Source organism: Phyllostomus discolor, chromosome 1 (assembly GCF_004126475.2).
Source record: "Phyllostomus discolor isolate MPI-MPIP mPhyDis1 chromosome 1, mPhyDis1.pri.v3, whole genome shotgun sequence".
Classification (NCBI taxonomy): domain Eukaryota; kingdom Metazoa; phylum Chordata; class Mammalia; order Chiroptera; family Phyllostomidae; genus Phyllostomus; species Phyllostomus discolor.
In genome coordinates, this window is record NC_040903.2 from 45,495,607 (window position 1) to 45,517,208 (window position 21,602).

The 21,602-nt window shown below is 34.3% G+C and overlaps 1 protein-coding gene across 9 annotated transcripts in view; it reads right to left on the bottom strand.

The window, feature by feature from the left end:
• Positions 1 to 21,602, bottom strand: part of ANKRD17 (ankyrin repeat domain 17) — a 156,093-nt gene that overhangs the window by 58,487 nt on the left and 76,004 nt on the right. For 5 of the 9 annotated variants that reach the window (XM_028507737.2, XM_036021919.1, XM_036021909.1 and 2 more), the window contains 10 exons: positions 18,267 to 18,361; positions 16,184 to 16,421; positions 14,571 to 14,762; positions 14,095 to 14,204; positions 12,104 to 12,191; positions 8,923 to 9,050; positions 8,531 to 8,674; positions 8,027 to 8,129; positions 5,819 to 6,571; positions 1,476 to 1,624 (listed from right to left, as the gene is read on the bottom strand). In XM_028507737.2, the coding sequence (XP_028363538.1) occupies positions 1,476 to 1,624; positions 5,819 to 6,571; positions 8,027 to 8,129; positions 8,531 to 8,674; positions 8,923 to 9,050; positions 12,104 to 12,191; positions 14,095 to 14,204; positions 14,571 to 14,762; positions 16,184 to 16,421; positions 18,267 to 18,361 (2,000 nt within the window). The remainder of the gene's footprint in view (positions 1 to 1,475; positions 1,625 to 5,818; positions 6,572 to 8,026; positions 8,130 to 8,530; positions 8,675 to 8,922; positions 9,051 to 12,103; positions 12,192 to 14,094; positions 14,205 to 14,570; positions 14,763 to 16,183; positions 16,422 to 18,266; positions 18,362 to 21,602) is intronic. The other 4 variants (XM_028507738.2, XM_028507739.2, XM_036021904.1 and 1 more) reach the window with 3 other exon arrangements.

Here is a 21,602-nt window from a genome sequence, read left to right on the forward strand (position 1 = left end):
TCAGTTCTTGACTCTACAAAAACTACAAAACATACTTCTGGTTAAAACAAGAGCAAAAAAGATGGGAAGAAAATAATACAAATTCAGTATCAAGTTCAATCCAATTCTACAATGCTATCAATATAAAACACAAGGCATTATAATTCATCAAATGAATGCCATATCGTATTTTTTAAAGAAGGCTGTACAGTACATTATTTAAGAAGGCTGCCTTGAAGTCAAATAACCTAAATTTGACCCCCAGCCCCACAACTTCTTAGCTAAATGAAGTGATCATAAGCAAAATGAACAATCTATTAGTCTAGGTTTTTTCCATCAGGGAACAAGTATTTAAGATAGTTATCTCATATATGTAGTCTGAAGATTAGATAACTTCTTAAAAACAGTTCCTGACAATTTTAAAGTGTTCAAAAAAGACAAAGTAGCATGTATACAACAATAAACATTTTGGAAGCAAGTAAGAAGAAAAATGAAGTTCCTTTTTCAAATATTACCAAGAAACATTTTAATGACAGGCTACACTTTAAATAGGTTAAGAGTATATGGTCTAAATGGTCCAACAACACACACACAAAGACACACCCTGAAATTCAAGTTTATAAAGAAATGATCATTTACAAAATTAGAAGTTTTATAATGTATAGCCCCACTACAGAGACATACCCTGGCAAAATACAAAACTAAATGAACTGTAAACATTTATAAATCTTGAAGAAGGCTATATACCCTTTACCTTATTCAACTGTCTTCTAAGCTAGGTCACTTAGCATCTCTTTACGACAAAACACAAACTACCCTCTCCTCTCCAACCTCACTTTCCAGGAGATTTCATGGTAAACTATTTTTTTTTTTTTTAAAGAATGGCTGTGGGCTGGGGTTTTTTTTTTGGGGGGGGGGCTATCTAATCTATCTATCTATCTATCTATCTATCTATCTATCTATCTATCTATCTATCTATCTCTATCACCATTTATCCCCCCATACCCTCTTCTACCTCCACCCACCCTCCTGGGAACCCGTTTTTGTTTGTTTATTTGTTATTTGTTTATTGTTTTACTTAACAGTGTTTAACAGACACAAACACACAGACTCATTACATATGCCTGTCAGCAGGATCAAATTTTCAAAGACGATATAAATGCAATTAAATATATAATGAAACAATCTTTTACATGAAAACCATTATGAATTTTAAAACATATGTTTTAAGATTAGAAGAAAATATACACAAATCTTAAATAAGTTATTTCTTTGTACATCCTCCTCTAAAGTTTTAAATTATTTGATGACCTTAGAAACCAGACCATCACACAGTAATAATCTGTATTTGGTATTTTATGTTAAAAAATGTAGATTTAATTTATTTATAATTGTGGCTTTTTGCCCTGAGACACAGCACTCTACAATGATTTAAATCACTGATTAATGATTTTAAAGATGATGTAAAATCCATCACTCCTGACTTTGAAGCTTACCTGTGCATCAATATCAATGGCAGGGTAGATAGGAAGCATGGCTGAAGGAGAGATGATAGGACTTGGAGTTGGAGTCTGAGGTTGGGAAATGGAAGCAGCAATGCTGTGGGTAGGAGTGTTTGACATTGCAGATGCTCTTCCACTGACTGCTGTTAAACAAAATAACTGCACTTAATAAAGATGAAACATTGTTAGGTAACAGTAAGAAATAATTATTAGAAATTATTTTAAAACTTTTAAAAAACAAAATGTCTACAGGTAGACTGCCATAAAACTAACTCATTTTCCTAGTTATTTCTGATTTTTGACAATAGTCCAAAATTATAATGTATATTAAGAGTAACCTATTTTCTAACTAATAAGTCATCTGAATAACAAATTCCCCTCTTTTGGTATATAATCACAAAACCTTAATTCAGAATAATCCTGAAAACAAAAGTATTTTTCCAAATTAAAATTATATATGAATGCAAATGGTAAGTCGTCCATCATATCTTCTTAGTTGGAAAAGGAATAAAAGGTAAAATAGTCATATTCAGAAGGAGAAAATGTGATTTTTACCTGGCGATTTTATTCCTTATATTCTAAAAACTAATATAAGCAACATCATTGTTGGAGAAAACCTTGCTATCCAATCATCTGAAAACACCTCCTACTATTTAACTGCAGACAGGGGGATGATTATATTCTGAATTGTAGTCCTCAGTATGACAGCACAGTCAAATATAAAAATTTGATCCTCACACAGAAATACAGTTTCTCACAATAAGTATTCTGAGGGGTGTAAAATGTCCACCAATCAACCCAGCAATCACACTGACATATGAGGACAAAATTAAAATACTAGGGTAGAAATAAATGTATGCATACAATCATCCTTCAAATACAGATTATTGTTATTTCTTTTAAGTATAATTTACCGTATTATTTTCACCAAAATATGCAAATTAAGAAGGGGCTAATTAGGCCAGTATTTGATATGGGAGAACTCCAAAGGTGGTGGCAGTTGAGGGTACTATGTTCCCTCATCAACTCATTTCTGGAGTTGGTACGTGAACACCAATCCTTTTTTCCCCTATTAACATGCTATAAGTACTAAAGTCTGGGCATTAATCTTTGAATGGTCACCAGTAGTGTAAACATGTGTTACCAACGTAGTTATCAACTACATCAGACAGAAAAGAGTCATGATTCACAACTGGATCTGAAACCAGGCAAAAGAGGTTATAATCCTGCCAAGAACAAAACTAAAATTGACCTTATTGTAACAATTATAAACATGATTGTCAATTAAGAAATCTATTTTACAAAATCCTTAGTTCAGGCACAAACATACACTATACATTATAGCAACACACATTCTATAATTATACATTTTTTAAAAGTCCACTTAAAAGCCAAAGGAAAAACAAAAGAGGAAACAAAACAAAAACAAACAAAACAAAACAAAACACAAAACACTATTTGATTACTTAGGAATCAGATCAACAGAAAAGGGCTTATACTAATATATTAAATTGATCATCTAATGACCTTCATTATTACTCCATATTGATAGCTCGTATATTAATTAAAAAATCAAGAGAATTTAAATGTACATATTCTAATATATACATTTCAAAAATATAAAATTTATGGCTCTTAATATAGATTCCATATTCTCCTTTAATTGGATTGATTTTTTCAGATGAAAATGCTAAGTACAAAAATTAGGTTAAACAAAACATCCACCAATCTGTCCAAAGAACTGATTTATATTTCATGATACTAAACAAACAAAAAAAATTAAGCTTCATTGTTAAAATTACTAAAATACAATTTACATTTCAACTGGAGTAAATTGTTTTGAAGAATGTATTAAAATAAGTTCCCTTATTTTTGGTCAATTGGTTGCTCTTATCACTTCATCTAAAAGGAGATAGGAAAATCAATTCCCTCATTTCCTTTCCTTATTTAAAACTAAATAACTAACTGTCACTCATCCATTCTCTATACTTAAAAGTAATCATTATAAATACATAGGTATGTGAAGGAACTCTGGTATAGCTCTTTACACATATGTGGGACTTCATTAGGGTTAATTTTAAAGAGGGAAAACCTGGTGCTCAGAAAAGTTTTAACATCAGGTAAGGAAAGAGGGAAACCTGAGAGTATAGCAATGGCAAGGTATTAACAGTGTTAAATGGAAAACTGGTTTTCCTTTGGCAAGTTTGTAGAACAGGGAAGACAGATTTTGACCAGCTAAGTGCTAGAGAAAAAGACACTGAACGCTGTAACAGCAGTCTAATAAGTGGGAAATAAAGGATAAAGAACAGAGCTTTATGCTGACAGAGGGAAGGACCACTGAGCCTAATGAGGTTGTAAGATAGTAAAAAACCCAAAGAAAGAATGAAAATGGTCATCAGACAACTGAAAGAACAAGTACTAGCATCAAAGTTTGAAAAAAGGCTGCAGAAGTGAGTGCATGAGTACACATATGTGTGCACATGCATGGTGACAGGGACAGGTTTCAGGTAGGTGGTTGGGTTTTAAAAAATCCTGTTCTTCCTTCTGGCCATCTCTCCTATCCCTATGTAAATGAGCATAGTAAAGAGGTAAAATATTTTCATAATATGACAAATATCTGTCATATTTCCTGAAACAGTTACATGCTTAAACTATTTTTTATATGAAAACACCTGGAACACAAAGGCAGAATTTAATGTTTTTGTTTGGTAAGTGAACCAACAGAAAAACTACTTTGCAAACCTCTGATAATTTGGATCAGCACACACTGTACAACTAACCGACAAATCACTGTTGATAACTATGTCCTAGAACATCAGGTCAATTCTGATAGCACATCAAAAAAAGTTAAGTATTCATTGGTATGGAATGTCCATTCTTCATTTAACTGGACAAATAACACTTTATACATTCTTTGGTAGATCAACTGACATAAGTAACGATCAAATTTGGAATTTTTGGCTGCTGTGTTCCAATTTTCATAAGATATCTAATTCTTTTAAATTGTATTCCCAGTTGTTATAACCAGTTAATGATGATTAGTAGTGTTCAAATCTATAGAACAATTTTATACTTCTCAATGAAAATCTTTACAGTTCTTAATAATAGCATTTCCCCCCCAAGGTGGTTGTTGTGCCCTATAAAATTAGCAGACTTTTATTCCATGTATTAGTGTTGAGGTGATACTAAGCGAGAATGGAAATAGGAAACTAGAGCAATTGGTAAGTACAGAAAATCTGTCTCAGCTGGTTTCTTAGTTTCTGAGTGTTAGGCTAAATATGTGAACACTATCAATTTGTATTCTTTTAAAAGGTGAAAGTTCAATTACATATAACCTCATCATAATATGTAATGCTACTAAACATAGTTTCAAAATTAGAACAATTCAATCATCTTTTACAGTATAGACCAAAGAGTAAAAAAAAGGGAGAGAGAACTATTTTACTCCCTTTCATTCTTCGAATTTACTCTTTTCCTTTACCTTTTTTTAATGAAGAATATGATCCTTCTCAGTATGTTTATAATCCTGAAAAATGTCATCGTACCACTTTGTTTCACAATTCATGGAAAAATAAGCACTAAAAAAGTAAAACCATTAAAACCACCTTCTAAAAAAAAACCACCTTCTAAAGTATTTCTTCTAGCCAATAAAATTAATTATAATGGAATAAAATTTCTCTGGCTACACATTAAAAGAGATATTTATGATACTATGAGGGGGGACCACACCTTCCCATAATACAATTAGAAAGAGACTACACATTAACATTCACAGGGGATAAAATCACTGACATACAGTATAATCAAACCCTATTTAGTTTGGTACTTTATTATTGTTTTAAAGGTACTTTTTTTTTTAAATATCCATCAGGTTTGAAGTCTGATCCATTAGGATATTAAGTATTTCTGTTCACAAATAAGCTTCCTGATGTCCTACTAAGTTTTGTACTTCAACTTCTATCAATTTCTCAGTTTATTGGTGTGAATACAGAAGCAAAAAAGACAAAATTCAATCTTAGTATTCTGAACTGAAAAAGCAAAAAACGAAAACAAAAACAAAAAAATCAAACATCAACCCCGCTACTGAAAAACCTAGATTCCCAGCCTACTCAGCTAAGCCAGAAAGTTTCAGTCACTTGAATTGAACAAGCTAATCTTTAATTTGACCTGTATCCATCTGAGAATTTCTGAGATTGAACTAATACTTCTAAAGATATACATGGGTCAAGAGTCCAAAAATAGTTCCCAAGTTGGGCAATGGCAAAAAATTCTGGCACACTCTTACTCGCCTTAAGCAAATCATATTTTGATACCTGCTCATAACAATATAAACCCACCTGCCATGATGTCATCCAGCGTGTCATTGAGGGTCTGAGCAGGGCTGGCTACCATTAACCCTTGTTGTGTTTCTGTCAGAATTCCTTGCCCCAGCCCTGCCAACTGTGCTTGGCCCAGTACTGGCTGTCCAACTATCACTCCTTGCAGTTCTGTAAGATTTGCGATGGACCCAGGAGGCAAGGGACCTGCAGCCAGAGGCAAAGCTTGAGGCATGGCCAGAGGCTGGATTGGTGCAAAACCCATCTGAGCTGCAGTCTGCTGGGGTTCATCTTTAAGCAAAACGGGATCCACTTGCTGTAATCGTGCATAGTCTCCTTCGGAAAGCTGTTCTCCAACCCCAACAGGAGTTAGTAGTCCGAGATGTTGGCAAGATTGTTGCTGCTGCTGCTGAAGTTGAATTCTTTGAGCTTTAACTTCTAGATACTGCTTTTTTAGCTGCTGCTGAGTTTTCAGTTGTAACTCTCGTTCTACTTTCTGTAGTTCCTCCAAAATCTTTTGTTTCTTCTGAATTTGTTCCTCCCTTGTTTTGTTCAGCTCCTCGATCTTCTCCTTGGTAAGTTGATCAGCATGAGCCAGTTCCAAGGACTGCAGCTGTGCATTCTTTTCTATGGCTTCTTTTATCCTCTGTTCCAGTTCTGTTAACTTTCCCTGAGCCTCTTCTACAATGCTCTCTGGAGACTGATTGGTGATGTAACCCTGTACATCCTGGCTGTTTGCTGGCAAATGGCTGCTGGACTTTTGTTTAGAAGCAGCTGTGTGAAAAAGAAACCCCCTCAGAAGTGCACATGAATGGCATCCTCATTACAGAGTTACTGTTGGGAGGTTTAGTGCCAACAGTTATGCACCAAGTTATCATAGCCACAGAAGGTGAAAATGCACTGTAAAAAAGTTAAAAACAAATTCACCTTCTTCATCATAAGTATAAAATGTATGTATATTATGTGCATAGAGTAATCTTTGGGAAATTAATTTCAAAAAATTTTAAATATCACATGGCTAAAATTAGACAATAGAGGGATGCAGGTTTGTGATATCTAAGAAATACAATTAAAGTAAAATCTAAGGCTATGTGTAATCTGGTCATAATAATGTAAAATTTATTTAAAAAAATAAAGAATAATGCTAAATTATTAAGATGTAGGGAAAACTTAGACCTCTAAGTCAAGGTTTTTCCACATCTAGTAGTCTGTGCCTTTTAAACACACACACATACACACAAAGAGTACCCAAACTACTGATAAGTACCAGGAAATTAAAATCCAACTTAAATATGTCTTTGTTGGGGCCTACCATCTTCAAGACTGATAAAGAAAGATATAAATTCACATATTCACATAGCTACCTGGCCAGTAGAGAATTGGCATTCAGTTTCCCTGGAAGAAAAGATGTTGGACTACATCATCCACTGTATCTTCTGATAGCCAGATGAAAAAACAGATTTGGCTACAGGTACAGCAATCAGTTGTTTGAAGCTATAAACTGAAAAAGGTGCCAAGGCTCTAGATTGATAGTAGTGATTGGAAAGAGCTGGTGGTAATACTTAGTGTTCTTGTTGGTAAAATACTATAGGTAGCAAAAAACCAAAAAATGTAAACCACATTGGTTCTGCAGGTAAAACTTTTTAAAAAGAAAAACTGATTAAAACTTGTAGCTGTAATGTTTTGGGACATAACTTATAAGCATGCACTGTGCAACATCCACAAGTCAAACATGGACCTCAGAATTCTAGAGAAACAAACAAGCATATCTGAAGTAACTTTGAATGGTTGAGAAAAGGTATCCCAGATATAAAATTGTATTACACCAGTTACTATAAAATAAATTTTAATTTTAATATAACCTGTTAATTTTATGTTTCATGTCACTAAAGAAATTTAATTTACAAAAAAAAAAAGCATTGCCCAGCTATACCCAGCCTAACATTTTAACATGAATAGAAATGACTGGTTATTAGAAGAAATCATGGATTATCAGAATTACATCTGAATTTCTCTTGCTATAACTTCTAGTTCTAGCACAAATTAGTGCTATTAACTATTTTTTCTCCCAATAACAAGCTTTTTTCATTGGTAAAAATATCTTTAATTATGCCAACTCAATAAAATTCAATTTTTGTGGAAAAATAATTTTAAATGGCTAGGTTTTTGTAATCTTATCATTTTTACCTGGAGAACAAGTTAGAAACAGTCTTTAGAAGTATAACTGACCTTTATTCCTGATGGGAAGAGTGGTGGCAACATTGGCAGGTGGTTTATCAGGCTCCTGAGGTGGGACAACCATGGGCAGTGCTTGAACTGGTACACGAGGAGCCTAAGACAAAGGAAAGTAATTACATGTCTGCTTTTCCTATCCACCCCATTAAATACTATGCTTTAAATGAAGGAGAAGTTATAAAGACTTCTTCAAAATATTCTTAATATGGCACTACTCTCAAAGACATATTTATTTAAAATGTGTTTGTATCCAATTATTTTCCATGACATTTTTCAGATGAACAGTGAATTCAAATGGTTTATTATGGCCATAAGAGAGCAAAGCAAAGTCCTATCAATCCAGAATCTAAATATTATACCAGATGTTTATTAACCACATCAAGTACATCTACAAAGAGAACTACTTACTACAACCAAAAACTAATCTAGTTTAAACTGAAACTGAGAAAAAGAGCAATAAAGAAACTATAATATAAAATGCTCAAGTTTTCATCTTACCCTATTTAAATCGTGGGATGGGGGGGTTAACTGAGTGACATCTGGTGGAGGAGCTGAAAGCAAGTTATTAGGATAGTCCAGAAGATAGCAAACAACACTTGTATGGCCACCTTTTGCTGCTTCTATCAACATAGTTGAGCCATCCTAAAAGAGTGAATATGGAAGGAAAAAAAATTTTTAAGTAAGTTAATTTACAGAACAATTAGGGAAGATAAAGGCAACAGGCTCAGACACATTAAAAATCATAGGTTTAATAAAGAATACCTGCCTCTAATAAAACAGAAGAAAATGAATACACTTAGAATGCCATTATAAATGGAACTTGTACATGATTTTCTAATATTCAAGAATAAAGAATCCACAGTGCTACCTGAAACATCTGAGGTACATACTTTCAAACGGTGAGTGGGATCTGCCCCATGAGCTAAAAGTAGTTCCACCACGGCCAGATGACCCCCTGCACAAGCCAGGGACAGTACGGTATGGTCATTATTAGCTGTAGTTCTATTTACATTTGCTCCTGAAACAGACAAGGCACGGAAAATCATGTTATTAGAGTACAGTTTCGTTATGTAAATTTCAAAATCATAAAGGGAAAACAGTATAATAAAGCCCCACATAGCTATTACCCAGTTTCAAATATTATAACCATGCAGCCAATCTTGTTTCACAGATACCCGCATGACTTCTCTTCTCCCACCTTGAATTATTCAAAGCAAATCTTATCTATAAATATTTCAGTATGTGCCAGTAAAACATAAAGATAAAAGAATATATTACTAATGGAATTGCTGCTTTTAAAAAGTAAAATATAAAATTTTATTTACATTTTAAGTTATTCAGTAGAAAAGAAGACTAAAAACCAATGAAAATCAACACTGCTCCCCATGGGCTAAATAGTAGAGAATGAACACAAGATACAAAGTAATAGTATAATCTTTTTCCAGTGAGATTATCTGAGGATGAAACCAGGTATTGTCTCAAATTTGGAACACTGTGCTAAACAATGTAGAAGATGAAAATAAAACAGCAAGAAGAAACTACAATCGGATTCATTAAAAACAACCACAAAAGAGAGGGTATAGTGATTATGTAAGTAATTCCCTTCTTCAAAAACACTACGGTAAAAACATACATCACAATTAAGTGTTCAAACTGCCTAAAATAATTTAATTAGTAAGATACTTATTTATTTTCTTTACCTATAAACAATTAAACTGTACATTTCTTCAGTATTTTCAGTAAAAAGGAAATGGCATAAATTGCCTCTTTAATTGTATACATTCTTCCTAAACACATACTTTCTCTTTTACAAAGTTAAGCAGTGATATAAACATAAAAATCCAGACTTCCAGCCAATATAGAGGCATAGATAGATATACTGGGCCTCCTTGCACAACCAAAAGAGGGACAATGACAAATTAAAAAAACAAAAAATAACCAGAAATGCCAGAAAATTGTAATTGTATATAAGTCTGACAACCAAGGAGTTAAGGAAGAAACATTCACTCAGACAGGTAGGAGGGGTAGAGATGGGCAACTTGGGTGGAGAGGATGCCCAGCAAGGCGGCAGCTGGAGGACTGGGAGGTTCCACATTTGAGTGCTGATAAACCAGAAGGAACAACTAGGGAGCAAGACAGACCATACAACTCAGGGTTCCAGGATAGGGAAATAAAGCCTCAAAACCTCTGGCTGTAAAAATCTCTGGGGGTTGTAGCAGCAAGGGAAACTCCCAGCCTCACAGGAAAGTTTGTTGGAGAGACCCACAGTATCCCAGAATGTACACAAACCCACCCACCCCCACCTGGGAATCAGCACCAGAGGTCCCAATTTGCTTGTGTGTATGGGGGAAGTGACTGATAGCTTGCCAAGAGCCAAGCAAGAGGCATTGTTCCCTCTAGACCACTCCTCCATATACAGCATCACAATTCCCAGACATGGGTTGCCCCACCCTGGCAAATACCTAAGGCTCTGCCCCTTACTACATAACAGGTACACCAAGACAAAATGATATGGCCCAAATGAACAAACAGATCAAAATTCCAAAAATAGAACAAAGCGATGAAGAGATAGCCAAGCTATCAGATGCAGAGTTTAAAACACTGGTAATCAGGATGCTCACAGAAATGGTTGAGTATGGTTGCAAAATAGAGGAAAAAGTAAAGGATATGCAAAGTGAAATTAAGAAAAATATACAGGGAACCAACAATGAAGGGAAGGAAACCAGGACTCAAATCAATGGTTTGGAGCAGAAGGAAGAAACAAACATTCAACCAGAACAGGATGAAGAAACAAGAATTCAAAAAAGTGAGGAAAGGTTTAGGAACCTCTGGGACAACTTTAAATGTTCCAACATCTGAATCATAGGGATGCCAGGAGAAGAGGAAGAGCAAGAAATTGAAAACTTATTTGAAAAAATAATGAAGGAGAACTTCCCCAATCTGGCAAAGGAAACAGACTTCCAGAAAGTCCAGGGAGCTCAGAGTCCCAAAGAAGGTGGACCCAAGGGAGCACACACAAAAGCACATCATAATTATACTACCCAAGATTAAAGATAAGGAGAGAACCCTAAAAGCAGCAAAAGAAAAGCAGACAGTTACCTACAAAGGAGTTCCCATTAGACTATCAGCTGATTTCTCAAAAGAGACCTTGCAGGCAAGAAGGGGATAGAAAGAAGTATTCGAAGTCATGAAAGGCAAGGACCTATATATAAGATTACTCTATCCAGCAAAGCTTTCATTTAGAATGGAAGGGCAGATAAAGTGCTTCCCCGATAAGGTCAAGTTTAAGGAGTTCATCATCACCAACCCCTTATTATATGAAATGTTAAAAGATCTTATCTAAGAAAAAGAAGATGATCAAAATACAAACAATAAAATGACAACAAACTTACAACTACCAAAACTGAACCTAAAAAAAAAAAAAATGAACGAAACTAAGCAAACAACTAGAACAGGAACAGAATCACCGAAATGGACGTCACATGGAGGGTTATCAGTGGGGAGGGTGAGGGGGTAGAGTGAGGGACAAGGTACAGGGAATAAGTAGCATAAATGTTAAGTACAAAATAGACAGGGGGAAGTTAAGAATAGTATAGGTAATGGAGAAGGCAAAGAACTTATATGCATGACCCACGGACATGAACTAAGGGGAGGGAATGCTGGTGGGAGGAGGGGTGCAGGGCAGAGGGGAATAAAAGGGAGAAAAAAATGGGACAACTGTAATATTATAATCACTAAAATGTACTTTAAAAAAACATAAAAATTGAAGTTTCAGGATATATTATTACATGAATAGAACACACTTTAAGTTATCTAAACCCTCAAAAGTTTTATGTAGAGAAATTTCTTTATCATGGTGTTTCTTGACAAAGGTGTTACTCGGTATGACAAATCTTCATAGTTTGGAACTGTCCTATGTCTTGTAGAATGTTTATCAACTACCTACTCACAAAATCTCAGCATGTGATACTGAAAACATGTCTTTTATCCCTCAATTTTAAACACCTGAGGGAAGGGAAGAGACACTTTTAAAAACAAAATACAAATACACCCTATTTTACACAGACCTACCTTTACTAATTAAGAACTGCACAGTACAAACATGACCAGCTCTCGCAGCTTTCATTAAAGGAGTTCTTCCACCTTCAGATTCATGCTCCTGTTTAAAAAATACAGACTTAATTGACATTTAATTGCTAGTGAACAATTACTCTTTTTCATGAAAATCATATGGAAAACAACTGGACTGATTTCTGAATCTAAATATATTAAATATCATTCTTTGAAGGAAAATTAAGGAATACATTTTTCAATTTAAGAAATCTGAATTTAGAAACATGTTCTACTGAAATAATTTAAGAACTGGAGTTACAGTCATGTGATTTGATACCCTCATCTAAATCCATCTGGATAGTTTTTCCTCCTCTCTACAGACAGGACTGTGAAAGCTGAACAGTGAATGGTGGCATTTTAGCATAGACCTCCCAAAACAATCCACATTATTAGCTTTACTCTCATCTACTCCAAGTGATTTTCTTTTTGTCTGTTTGTATTCTATCTGTATGAATTTCTGTAAGTATATCACTCCAGCTTTATGAGTTTCCATGATCTCTATTTTACTTTATATAAAAACAAGGCTAGTGATAACTTAAATAATTCTAAAACCATTGATTAGAAGATATTAATAGAGATTTCAAGATCTCAAAAGGATGAAGAATCTATTGCATTCCTGTGATTTCCGGATAATTAAGAACACTACTGGAAAAAATTTCAAAGCTTAGAATTTATAGGTTTGAGGAAAAAATACCTTTTATAAAGTATTTTATGTATATATTTTTAATACTCACATCTGATGAACAACTTTTGATTTTTCTCTTAAGCCATACATTAGGTTATTCTAATTGCAATTAACTAAGCAATATTACATTGCTGCATGTTTCATAGCCACTGTGGTAAACACTAAATACATTAGCTCTTAAACTGTAGAAGCTCAAAATCAAGTAATATACACATATCTAATTAAAAAATAATGTGATACAAGTGCTTCAAGAGATACTAACACAGAGAGCTGAAAGAGATCACAGTAACAATCTAATTCAACACTCTCCTTTCATAGATGAGAAAAAAGAAGATTACAAAATTAGTTTATGAAGCATCCTATTTCTGTCTATATGTATATTTGTTATAAACAATGAACTTCTTCAGGAAAAAACATGTATTGTTAATCTCAGTCCCAAGAACATAACAGTGCTTACGTTTTAACTAAAACTAAAACCACCTTTCTATGTCTCACTCCTCCACTCACAGGCTACACTGGAAGACTAGCTACGTGATTTTCCCCATGAATATTTGCTTTATGCTTCCCTACCTCTCAGGCTGCACCAACCCTATACTATTTCTTCCAACCAGAATATATCTCCTTTGTCACAACATTGCTGTTTATGTTGTACCTTCCTAAATTTTACTCAGCCCAAAATTACAACAATCTTAGATGACATATTTACCTCTTATGACCTTGTTTACTCTCTGTACTTTCCCTATGACATCTCTTTATAATTTCCTTATAAATGACCTTGGTATTTCAATCTCCTTACTAAACTAAAAGTTATTTGAAACAAAAGATTATTTGTTAAATATCCATATTTTAAACATTTAATAATGCTTTGAACAGTGTAAGAACAACTTGTTTCCTAAGTACAATGAAATGCATCTAAGCCACATTTGTCTTTTTATACCAAATCAGAAAAACTTCTAAAAAATGGCTGAATGAGTAAGAGAAAATAGTTTTGTATTAATACATCTAACACAAAGTTTTCACTTTTTGTGTGTGTCTTTGGGGAATGAAGAGTAGTAGATTCGATAGTCCTACTAATAAGGAAAATACTAATGGACACCAAATAGTAGAGAAAAGAGAAATGTGACAACATGAGATAAATAATGGTAAAAAGGCTAACATAAAAGTTGAAATAAAGAAATACCTTTTGTCTGAATTCTCCATATAATTTTAAATTAATTTCTTGTATTATTTTAAATACTAGGATTTAAAAAGTGACAAAGCTTACCAGATCTGCTCCTGCCTGAAGTAAGACATCTGCTACATCAGTATGACCATTTTCACAGGCGTAAGTTAGTGCTGTGTCCCCTGTTGCTGTTGTTGCATGAACATTAGCTCCTGTAATATTATTGAACAATACATGGACTTAATAAAACAATCATAAAACACAAATGCATAGAAATTTTTTCTAGATAAGCCTTATCTCCTCAAATTAGACAAAATAGCCTTATATATTTCTAAAAATAAAGAATATTATCTGCACCTTTAAAAGCAAAAAAGTAAAATTAGAATAGATCACTACTTGAAATTTAAGCTGCATCTACTTCAAACAGCAATAAAGTAAATTATTTATTCCTAATACACTCAAATTTTATCATATCACTTTTCCACACATATTCAGCGTATCATATTAGAAAAAATATTTGCATTGTAACATTTTTACTTATATAAATTATAAAAACTCCCAAATGCAAAAATGCCTACCTGCTGCTAATAAGTATTTAACTAACTCCAAATGACCCTCTTGAGCAGCTTCCATTAAAGGAGTAGAACACCCTAGTTCTATATCAGCTCCTGCCTTAATCAGAAAGTCTGCCACTTCCAGAAAGCCTCCGCAGCAAGCCAGAGTCAAGGCAGTTTCTTGAGTTTCTTCTGTCTGTGCGTTGATATTTGCTCCTAAAATAATTATTTAAAGAAAGTCATTAACTTATTCCAAAGATAAGCAAACCATCATTGTTTCTTAATAAACCATACTTCAAAAATGAACCTTTCCATTACTTTACTAAATAATAAAGTGACTCTCCCCTTCTGAGAAGCAGTGAAAAATAAACTACCAAATCCTAGTCACTAGTCCATATTAGATATACACAGCTTAAGTAAGATTTATTCAGCCAGAAGTAACAAGTCAGGTGATAAAATAACTTAGAAAAATAAACTACATTTTATCCTTATAAAGATTCAAAAAAAGATGTTGATGATGATAACAGCTCATGTTTAATATGCTAGTACTATATTTTCCAGGCAGTATTAAAAGGATTTTAGCCTTAGCTGCTATGGCTCTGTGGATTGAGCACCAGCCTGTGAGCCAAAAGGTCGCCAGTTTAATTCCCAGTCAGGGCACATGCCTAGGTTGCGGGCGAGGTCTCCAGTTGGGGGCATATGAGAGGCAACCAGTTGATGTTTCTCTCACAAGTCAGTGCTTCTTTCCCTCTCTCTCTTCCCCTTCCCCTCTAAAAATAAATAAATAAAATCTTCTAAAAAACAAAAACATTTTACATGTTATTATTATTAACTCCATTTTACAGCTCAGAAAATTGAGGTTAATTAACTTGCCCAAGGTCACAACATTATCATCATCATTATTACCAGCATCACCACAGCTAACACTTAACAGGTACCATATGAAAGTGTTCTAAAAGCGTAAAAGCAGTATGTATACATATACACATATATATGTATGTATATATATTTCAATATTACCTCTCAATAAAAAGGTTTTATTAAAATGTGCCATTCCTCTTAAACTCGACCACTAAAACAAATATAAAAATTAGGCTACAAATACAGCTAGAGATGGGAGAGTACTTCTAAACTTAAGGTATCTTAATACAGTAAAGTGCTCTTCCATTTTTTCCAAAAAAGAAGTCCATGTGTACTGAGCTCTTTGAGAGCTTCTTACATGTGCATTCTCATCAAGTTAATAATACTTATGGTAACATTTCTCATATTGTGTTTCGTGAAACACTAGATATATGAAATAGTAATAGGTATTCTGCCCCAAGAGAAATTCTCCTAAATTAACTGAAGAAGTATTAAACCTCACATATGCTCCTACATAACCCACAACCCTTCCCACCTCCAGTTCTGTTCTTAATCATGCAGCACACGATGGCTGTGAAAGCTTTATATTAAAGAAGTCTATTCAATTTTGTTTAGCACAGCATGGAAGTCATTTTCAAAGCATATATTTTATCATTAGTTTTTGTGACAACTCTCATTACATACGTATCTATTAGAAAAATGAAATACTGAATTTTATAAAATTATAACCTTACATTTTACACATTATGCTTCAGTGTCTTGATTAGAATGATTACCTTGACCTAGAAGTAATGCCACCATTTCTTCATGTCCTTCACGAGCTGCTTCCATCAATGGTGTATAACCTTCATCGTTGACCTCTTCCAGGCTAGCTCCTCTTTCAATAAGTAAAGCCGCAAGTTCCACATGCCCACCACATGCAGCCAAAGTCAATGGTGACTCAAATGAATCAGCAGGCATGTTCACTTGGGCACCACTGTCAAGAAGTAATCTAGCAACTTCAACATGGCCATCCTAATTGCAATGCAATTAAAAAATTAAATCAGCATAATTAAAAAAATGAAGATGTCTCAATTATTAAACAATGAAGCATACTGATCTTCATTCATATAAAAGCTAATAAATCTATACTTATAGTTTGGTAAGCAAGTAGTAACATCTATCTTATATTTCTTTAGTACAAAATAGGAAACAGATTGAGTTTATAAAACATGTAGAAAAATGATACCTTTAATCAAGTTTATTAACCATCTTGGGGAAAAAACTACATAAAATAAGAGACTAATGTGAGACAACAACATTGCATGATCAATCCTGCATATTATCTTAAATGCTAAATGGATACAGATTAGAAAACAAAACCTAGATCGTTTTAGAAACCTTTAGAACAAGCAAGCTTTTGATTAAGTAGAAATAGAAAAATGCATTATTTTTAGGAGTGGCAGAATTGTGCATGATGTGTTAGAGGAAGGAGGAACACAATAGGCACATGGTACTTCTTTGTTGTTCCACATACAGATGCCAATGAAAATTAAGAAAAAGAAAGAAACTCTCTTATTACCTTCTGTTACCACAGCTTTCCTATTTGCAACTCTAAGGCTCCCTTTTCCATTCCTTTTTTTTTGATAACTTTTTCCTTCTGTATTATTACCTCACAGGCATTTCATCTTCTTTTTAACATGTCATGTCCATTTTTGCCTCCATGCTTACCATATGATACCACTTTAATGTCTTATTACTAAGGTTACTTTGATGTTCCTCTAGATCAGAATTTTCTTCCTCGAGTCAATTCCTACATTTTCTGCCTCTACTAGTAACTTTCATCTACTTATAACACTTACTTCCAAGTACATGCTAGTTAGATCTACAGAACACTTCCTTAGAATTTCTTAATCTGTTTATAGGTTGTTACTTTAGCAAGGGTGGCAGATGTTTTAAGTCCCTTAAATCTTATCATGCAGATAATACTGATGTGTTTTACACACATTACCGCATTTAATTTTCCTAACAACCCCCACCAGAAGGGAGAACGATATTATTTATCATAAAAAAATGGGGAACTCCAGCTTATGTTTGTTCAAAAGAATAAGTTACTAAAGCAAACAGTGGCATAGCAATTAAAAATAAAAGATAATTAAAGTATTATATAACTACCTTTTTTAAATTAATAATTAAAATTAGCAATCTTTTAATAATCATTCTCCAAAGGGAAACTGAGACAAGAAACATCAAATTCATTGGGGCCTTTATCTATCTTTTGCATCTTTTTCTTATTAATCTCTTGATAATGTTACTCTGACCCATTTCTGTACCACAAATCATAGACTAAGATACATTAAGTTTATGAGTACTATTATTACCGATTCCCCCATACAAACTCTAAAACAGAGTTCTTACAAAAGGAATTCAGGGCTCAAAAATGACCATGATAGACAATTATGTTAACACAAGTAATATTCTAGTTTCAAATTTTTCATAAATAAATTACTGTTTTGACAAACATGTTATGCTAGTAATATGTGTATACTCTTGTGGACTACTGTCCTCTTTCATATCCTTAATCAACCTTTTAAAAAGTCACTTTTATGCCAACTATGTAAAACCAGTATAGTTATGTGAGACTCAGAAAATGAAGGTAGTATAAAGCCTCAGAAAGCACTTCTAATAGAAGTTAATATACTACTGGCTCTAGAAACTACTGATAATTCAGATAGTTAAGTTTCTGCTCTATAATAAGTCTACAATAAAGAGAATTTCTGAGCCTAAGGAAAAGGCACTCAATGTACATTATGTAATATATAGTATTTTATTATATATAATATATAAACATATTTCATATATGTATTTCACCAATCTTACCATGCAAGCCTCCATTAGGGCAGTGTGCATTTCATCTGTTTTATGCTCTTGATCTGCGCCTGCTTCCAAAAGAAATCGCACCATCTCTAGGTGTCCTAAACCAAAAGTGTATCAAGGTTACTTAAAAATCTTATTCCAAAAAAAAGACAAAGTACGATATTTTTAAAAGTTTTACTTAAATTATAGCAATAAATTTTTAAGTGTAATACTAAAGTCAGCTACAAGCTAACTTTAACCACTGAATACAACTCATGCAAGTAATCTTTGGTGTCCTACTTCTTACCCTAGAAAGTACTGCTACTAGAATCCTTGCTACAGGTGAGCAAAGATGGATGCTATTAAAATCCAACACCCAGAACATTCACTTTACAATCCTTTTTTAAAAAGATTTTATTTTATTTTATTTTATTTTATTTTATTTTATTTTATTATTTTATTTCTTTCCAGAGAGAGGGGGAGGGAGGACAGAAAGAGGAGGAGAGAAACATCAATTGGTTGTTTGCATATCCCCAGATGGGGACCTGGCCTGCGACCCAGGCATGTGCCCTGACTAGGAATTGAACTGGTGACCTTTAGGTTTACAGGCTAGTGCTTAATCCACTGAGCCACACAAGTCAAGGCCCCTCTACAACCTTTTAAGAACCCAGGCATATTAGTTATTTTATTTATGGTATAGAATAAATTAGCTATTATGAACTAGAAGCCTGGCATAATTACAATCATTGGAGTTATTTGGATTAGAAAATGTGTTTAAAGTTTCAATAATTAAAACTTTTTAGGAATGACTGCATGTAACTCAACAACTGCATATATAAAAATACCCTGAAATAATACTAGTTAGTCTGTATTTATTCATTTATTTAGATATAAACATACATATACATATATAAACACACACATATATACTTATGTTTTTGTAGTCTCAAATAAACCATATGCTTCAGTTCAGATAAAGGCACCTTATGAGTAGTTATAGAGACAAATTTTATAAAGGACTTCAGATGTGATACGCCATTAAAACTAACACTGGTGAGTACGTATAGCATCTGCCATATCTTGTTTTTGCTACCTACCCTGTACCACCCACCCTCCCTTCCCTCTTTCATTCTCCCTTCCCAAAAATCCACATCAGTGTTTAGTCTCAGTCTGAATTCTATCCCTTCCCATCTCCTCCTTGTCAATCTATATATGGTCTAGGAGACCTCACCAGAACTACAGGAAGGGGTCCTTGGATCCATGTTAAGTACTGAGATGTTCTCCACCAGCTCAGTTCTATATCCAGCTCCTAATTAAAGCCTGCATGCCCCTTTTGGAAAGCAGGACGGGGCTACAAGCAAAGCAGAGGAAAGAGTAGCCACCTATTGCCCATTGTACTGCTTTTCTGGGTAGGTGGGCCTCACTAGTAAAATGCAGTTAGGTTCAAAAAGTATCTGTGAGAAGGGCAGAGAGCCACCCAACCAGTGCGCCCTGAAGAGGCTGCCTGGAGGCTTGATTAGTCTCCTTCCAGAAGATTAGCCTCTGCCTAAACAACCAACAGAACTGGGGAACTAAGGGACCTCAGCTGTGCTTCCTAATCACGCTGTATCTGAAATCTGTTAACACCAGATATCAAAAAACACTTTAGACAGACCATATATTCACATTTACTTAAATTTTAGTCATTTATGTATGTATTACTTTAACCATGTTTTTAAGGAAATCATTGCAAAAGAATTCTAACCACCTTGGTCACTCTGAAATTAAATGATACAAAAAACCACCAGGGCCAGGACTAAGGTGAGGCCAACAAAATCCTGGGTGGAAAATTTAAAGAGGCATTCACTTGCAAGGTTGGGTAAGTGAAGATTCAGCCACTGAGAACTAGTGTCTCACCTTGCAAGATTACTTTCTTGATGCCTCAATGTCAAGAATTCACCTCTTATTTTATGACACAAGCATGGCACAGATGCAGGTGATATGAAACATTAAATTGAATGGCTATGCAGACATAAAATTACATGAAATTTGCTTTTTAAAAGTTCCTTAGTTTATAGCCATTCATCTGTCATAAAGGTGAAGTCTGAAAAATATCTGGCTCTGTGGGTGTACTGTTAGAATGGAAAATCTATAGCATTTGCTAGCTAAAGACCAAAGCATCTTTTCAGACAATTATCTTGCCTTCCCCCAAAAGAGTATTTTTTAAATATGTTTTACTGATTATGCTATTAGTTGTCCCATTACCCCCTCTTCATTCCACTGCACCCTGTACACCCTCTCCCACCCACATTCCCCCCTTTAGTTTATGTCCATGTGTCATAAGTTCTTTAGCTTCTACATTTCCCATAACTATTCTTGCCCTCCCCCTATTTTCTACCTACCATCTATGCTACTTATTCTCTGTACCTTTTCTCCCTCTCTCCTCCTCCCATTCCCTTGTTGCTAACCCTCCATGTGATCTCCATTTCTGTGGTTCTGTTCCTGTTCTAGTTGTTTGCTTAGTTTCTTTTTGTTTTTGTTTTAGCTTTAGGTGCGGTTAATAATTGTGAGTTTGTTGTCATTTTACTATAGTTTTTTATCTTCTTTTTCTTACATAAGTCCCTTTAACGTGTCATAAAATAGGGGCTTGGTGATGATGAACTCCTTTAACTTGACCTTATCTGAGAAGTGCTTTATCTGCCCTTCCATTCTAAATGAAAGCTTTGCTGGACAGAGCAATCTTGGATGGAGGTCCTTGCCTCCATGACTTGGAATACTTCTTTCCAGCCCCTTCTTGCCTGTAAGGTCTCTTTTGAGAAATCAGCTGACAGTCTGATGGGAACTCCTTTGTAGGTTACTGTCTCCTTATCTCTTGCTGCTTCTAAAATTCTCACCTTCATTTTTACCTTGGGTAATGTAATTATGATGTGCCTTGGTGTGTTCTTCCTTGGGTCCAACCTCTTTGGGACTCTCTGAGCTTCCTGGACTTCCTGGAAGTCTATTTCCTTTGCCAGATTGGGGAAGTTCTCCTTTGTTATTTGTTCAAATAACTTTTCCACTTGTTGCTCTTCCTCTTTTCCTTCTGATACCCCTATAAGTCGGATGCTGGAACATTTAAAGATGTCCTGGCGGTTCCCAAGCCTCTCCTCATTTTTTAGAATTCTTATTTCTTCATTCTTTTCTGATTGTATGTTTTTTTTTTCTTCCTTCTGGTCTATTCCATTAATGTGAGACCCAGCTTTCATTCCATCACTATTTTTTCCCTGTGCATTTTTCTTCATTTCACTTAGTGTAGCCTTCATTTTTTCATCTAATTTGTGACCAAAATCAACCAATTCTGTGAGCATCCTGATCCCCAGTGCTTTGAACTGTTCATCTGAT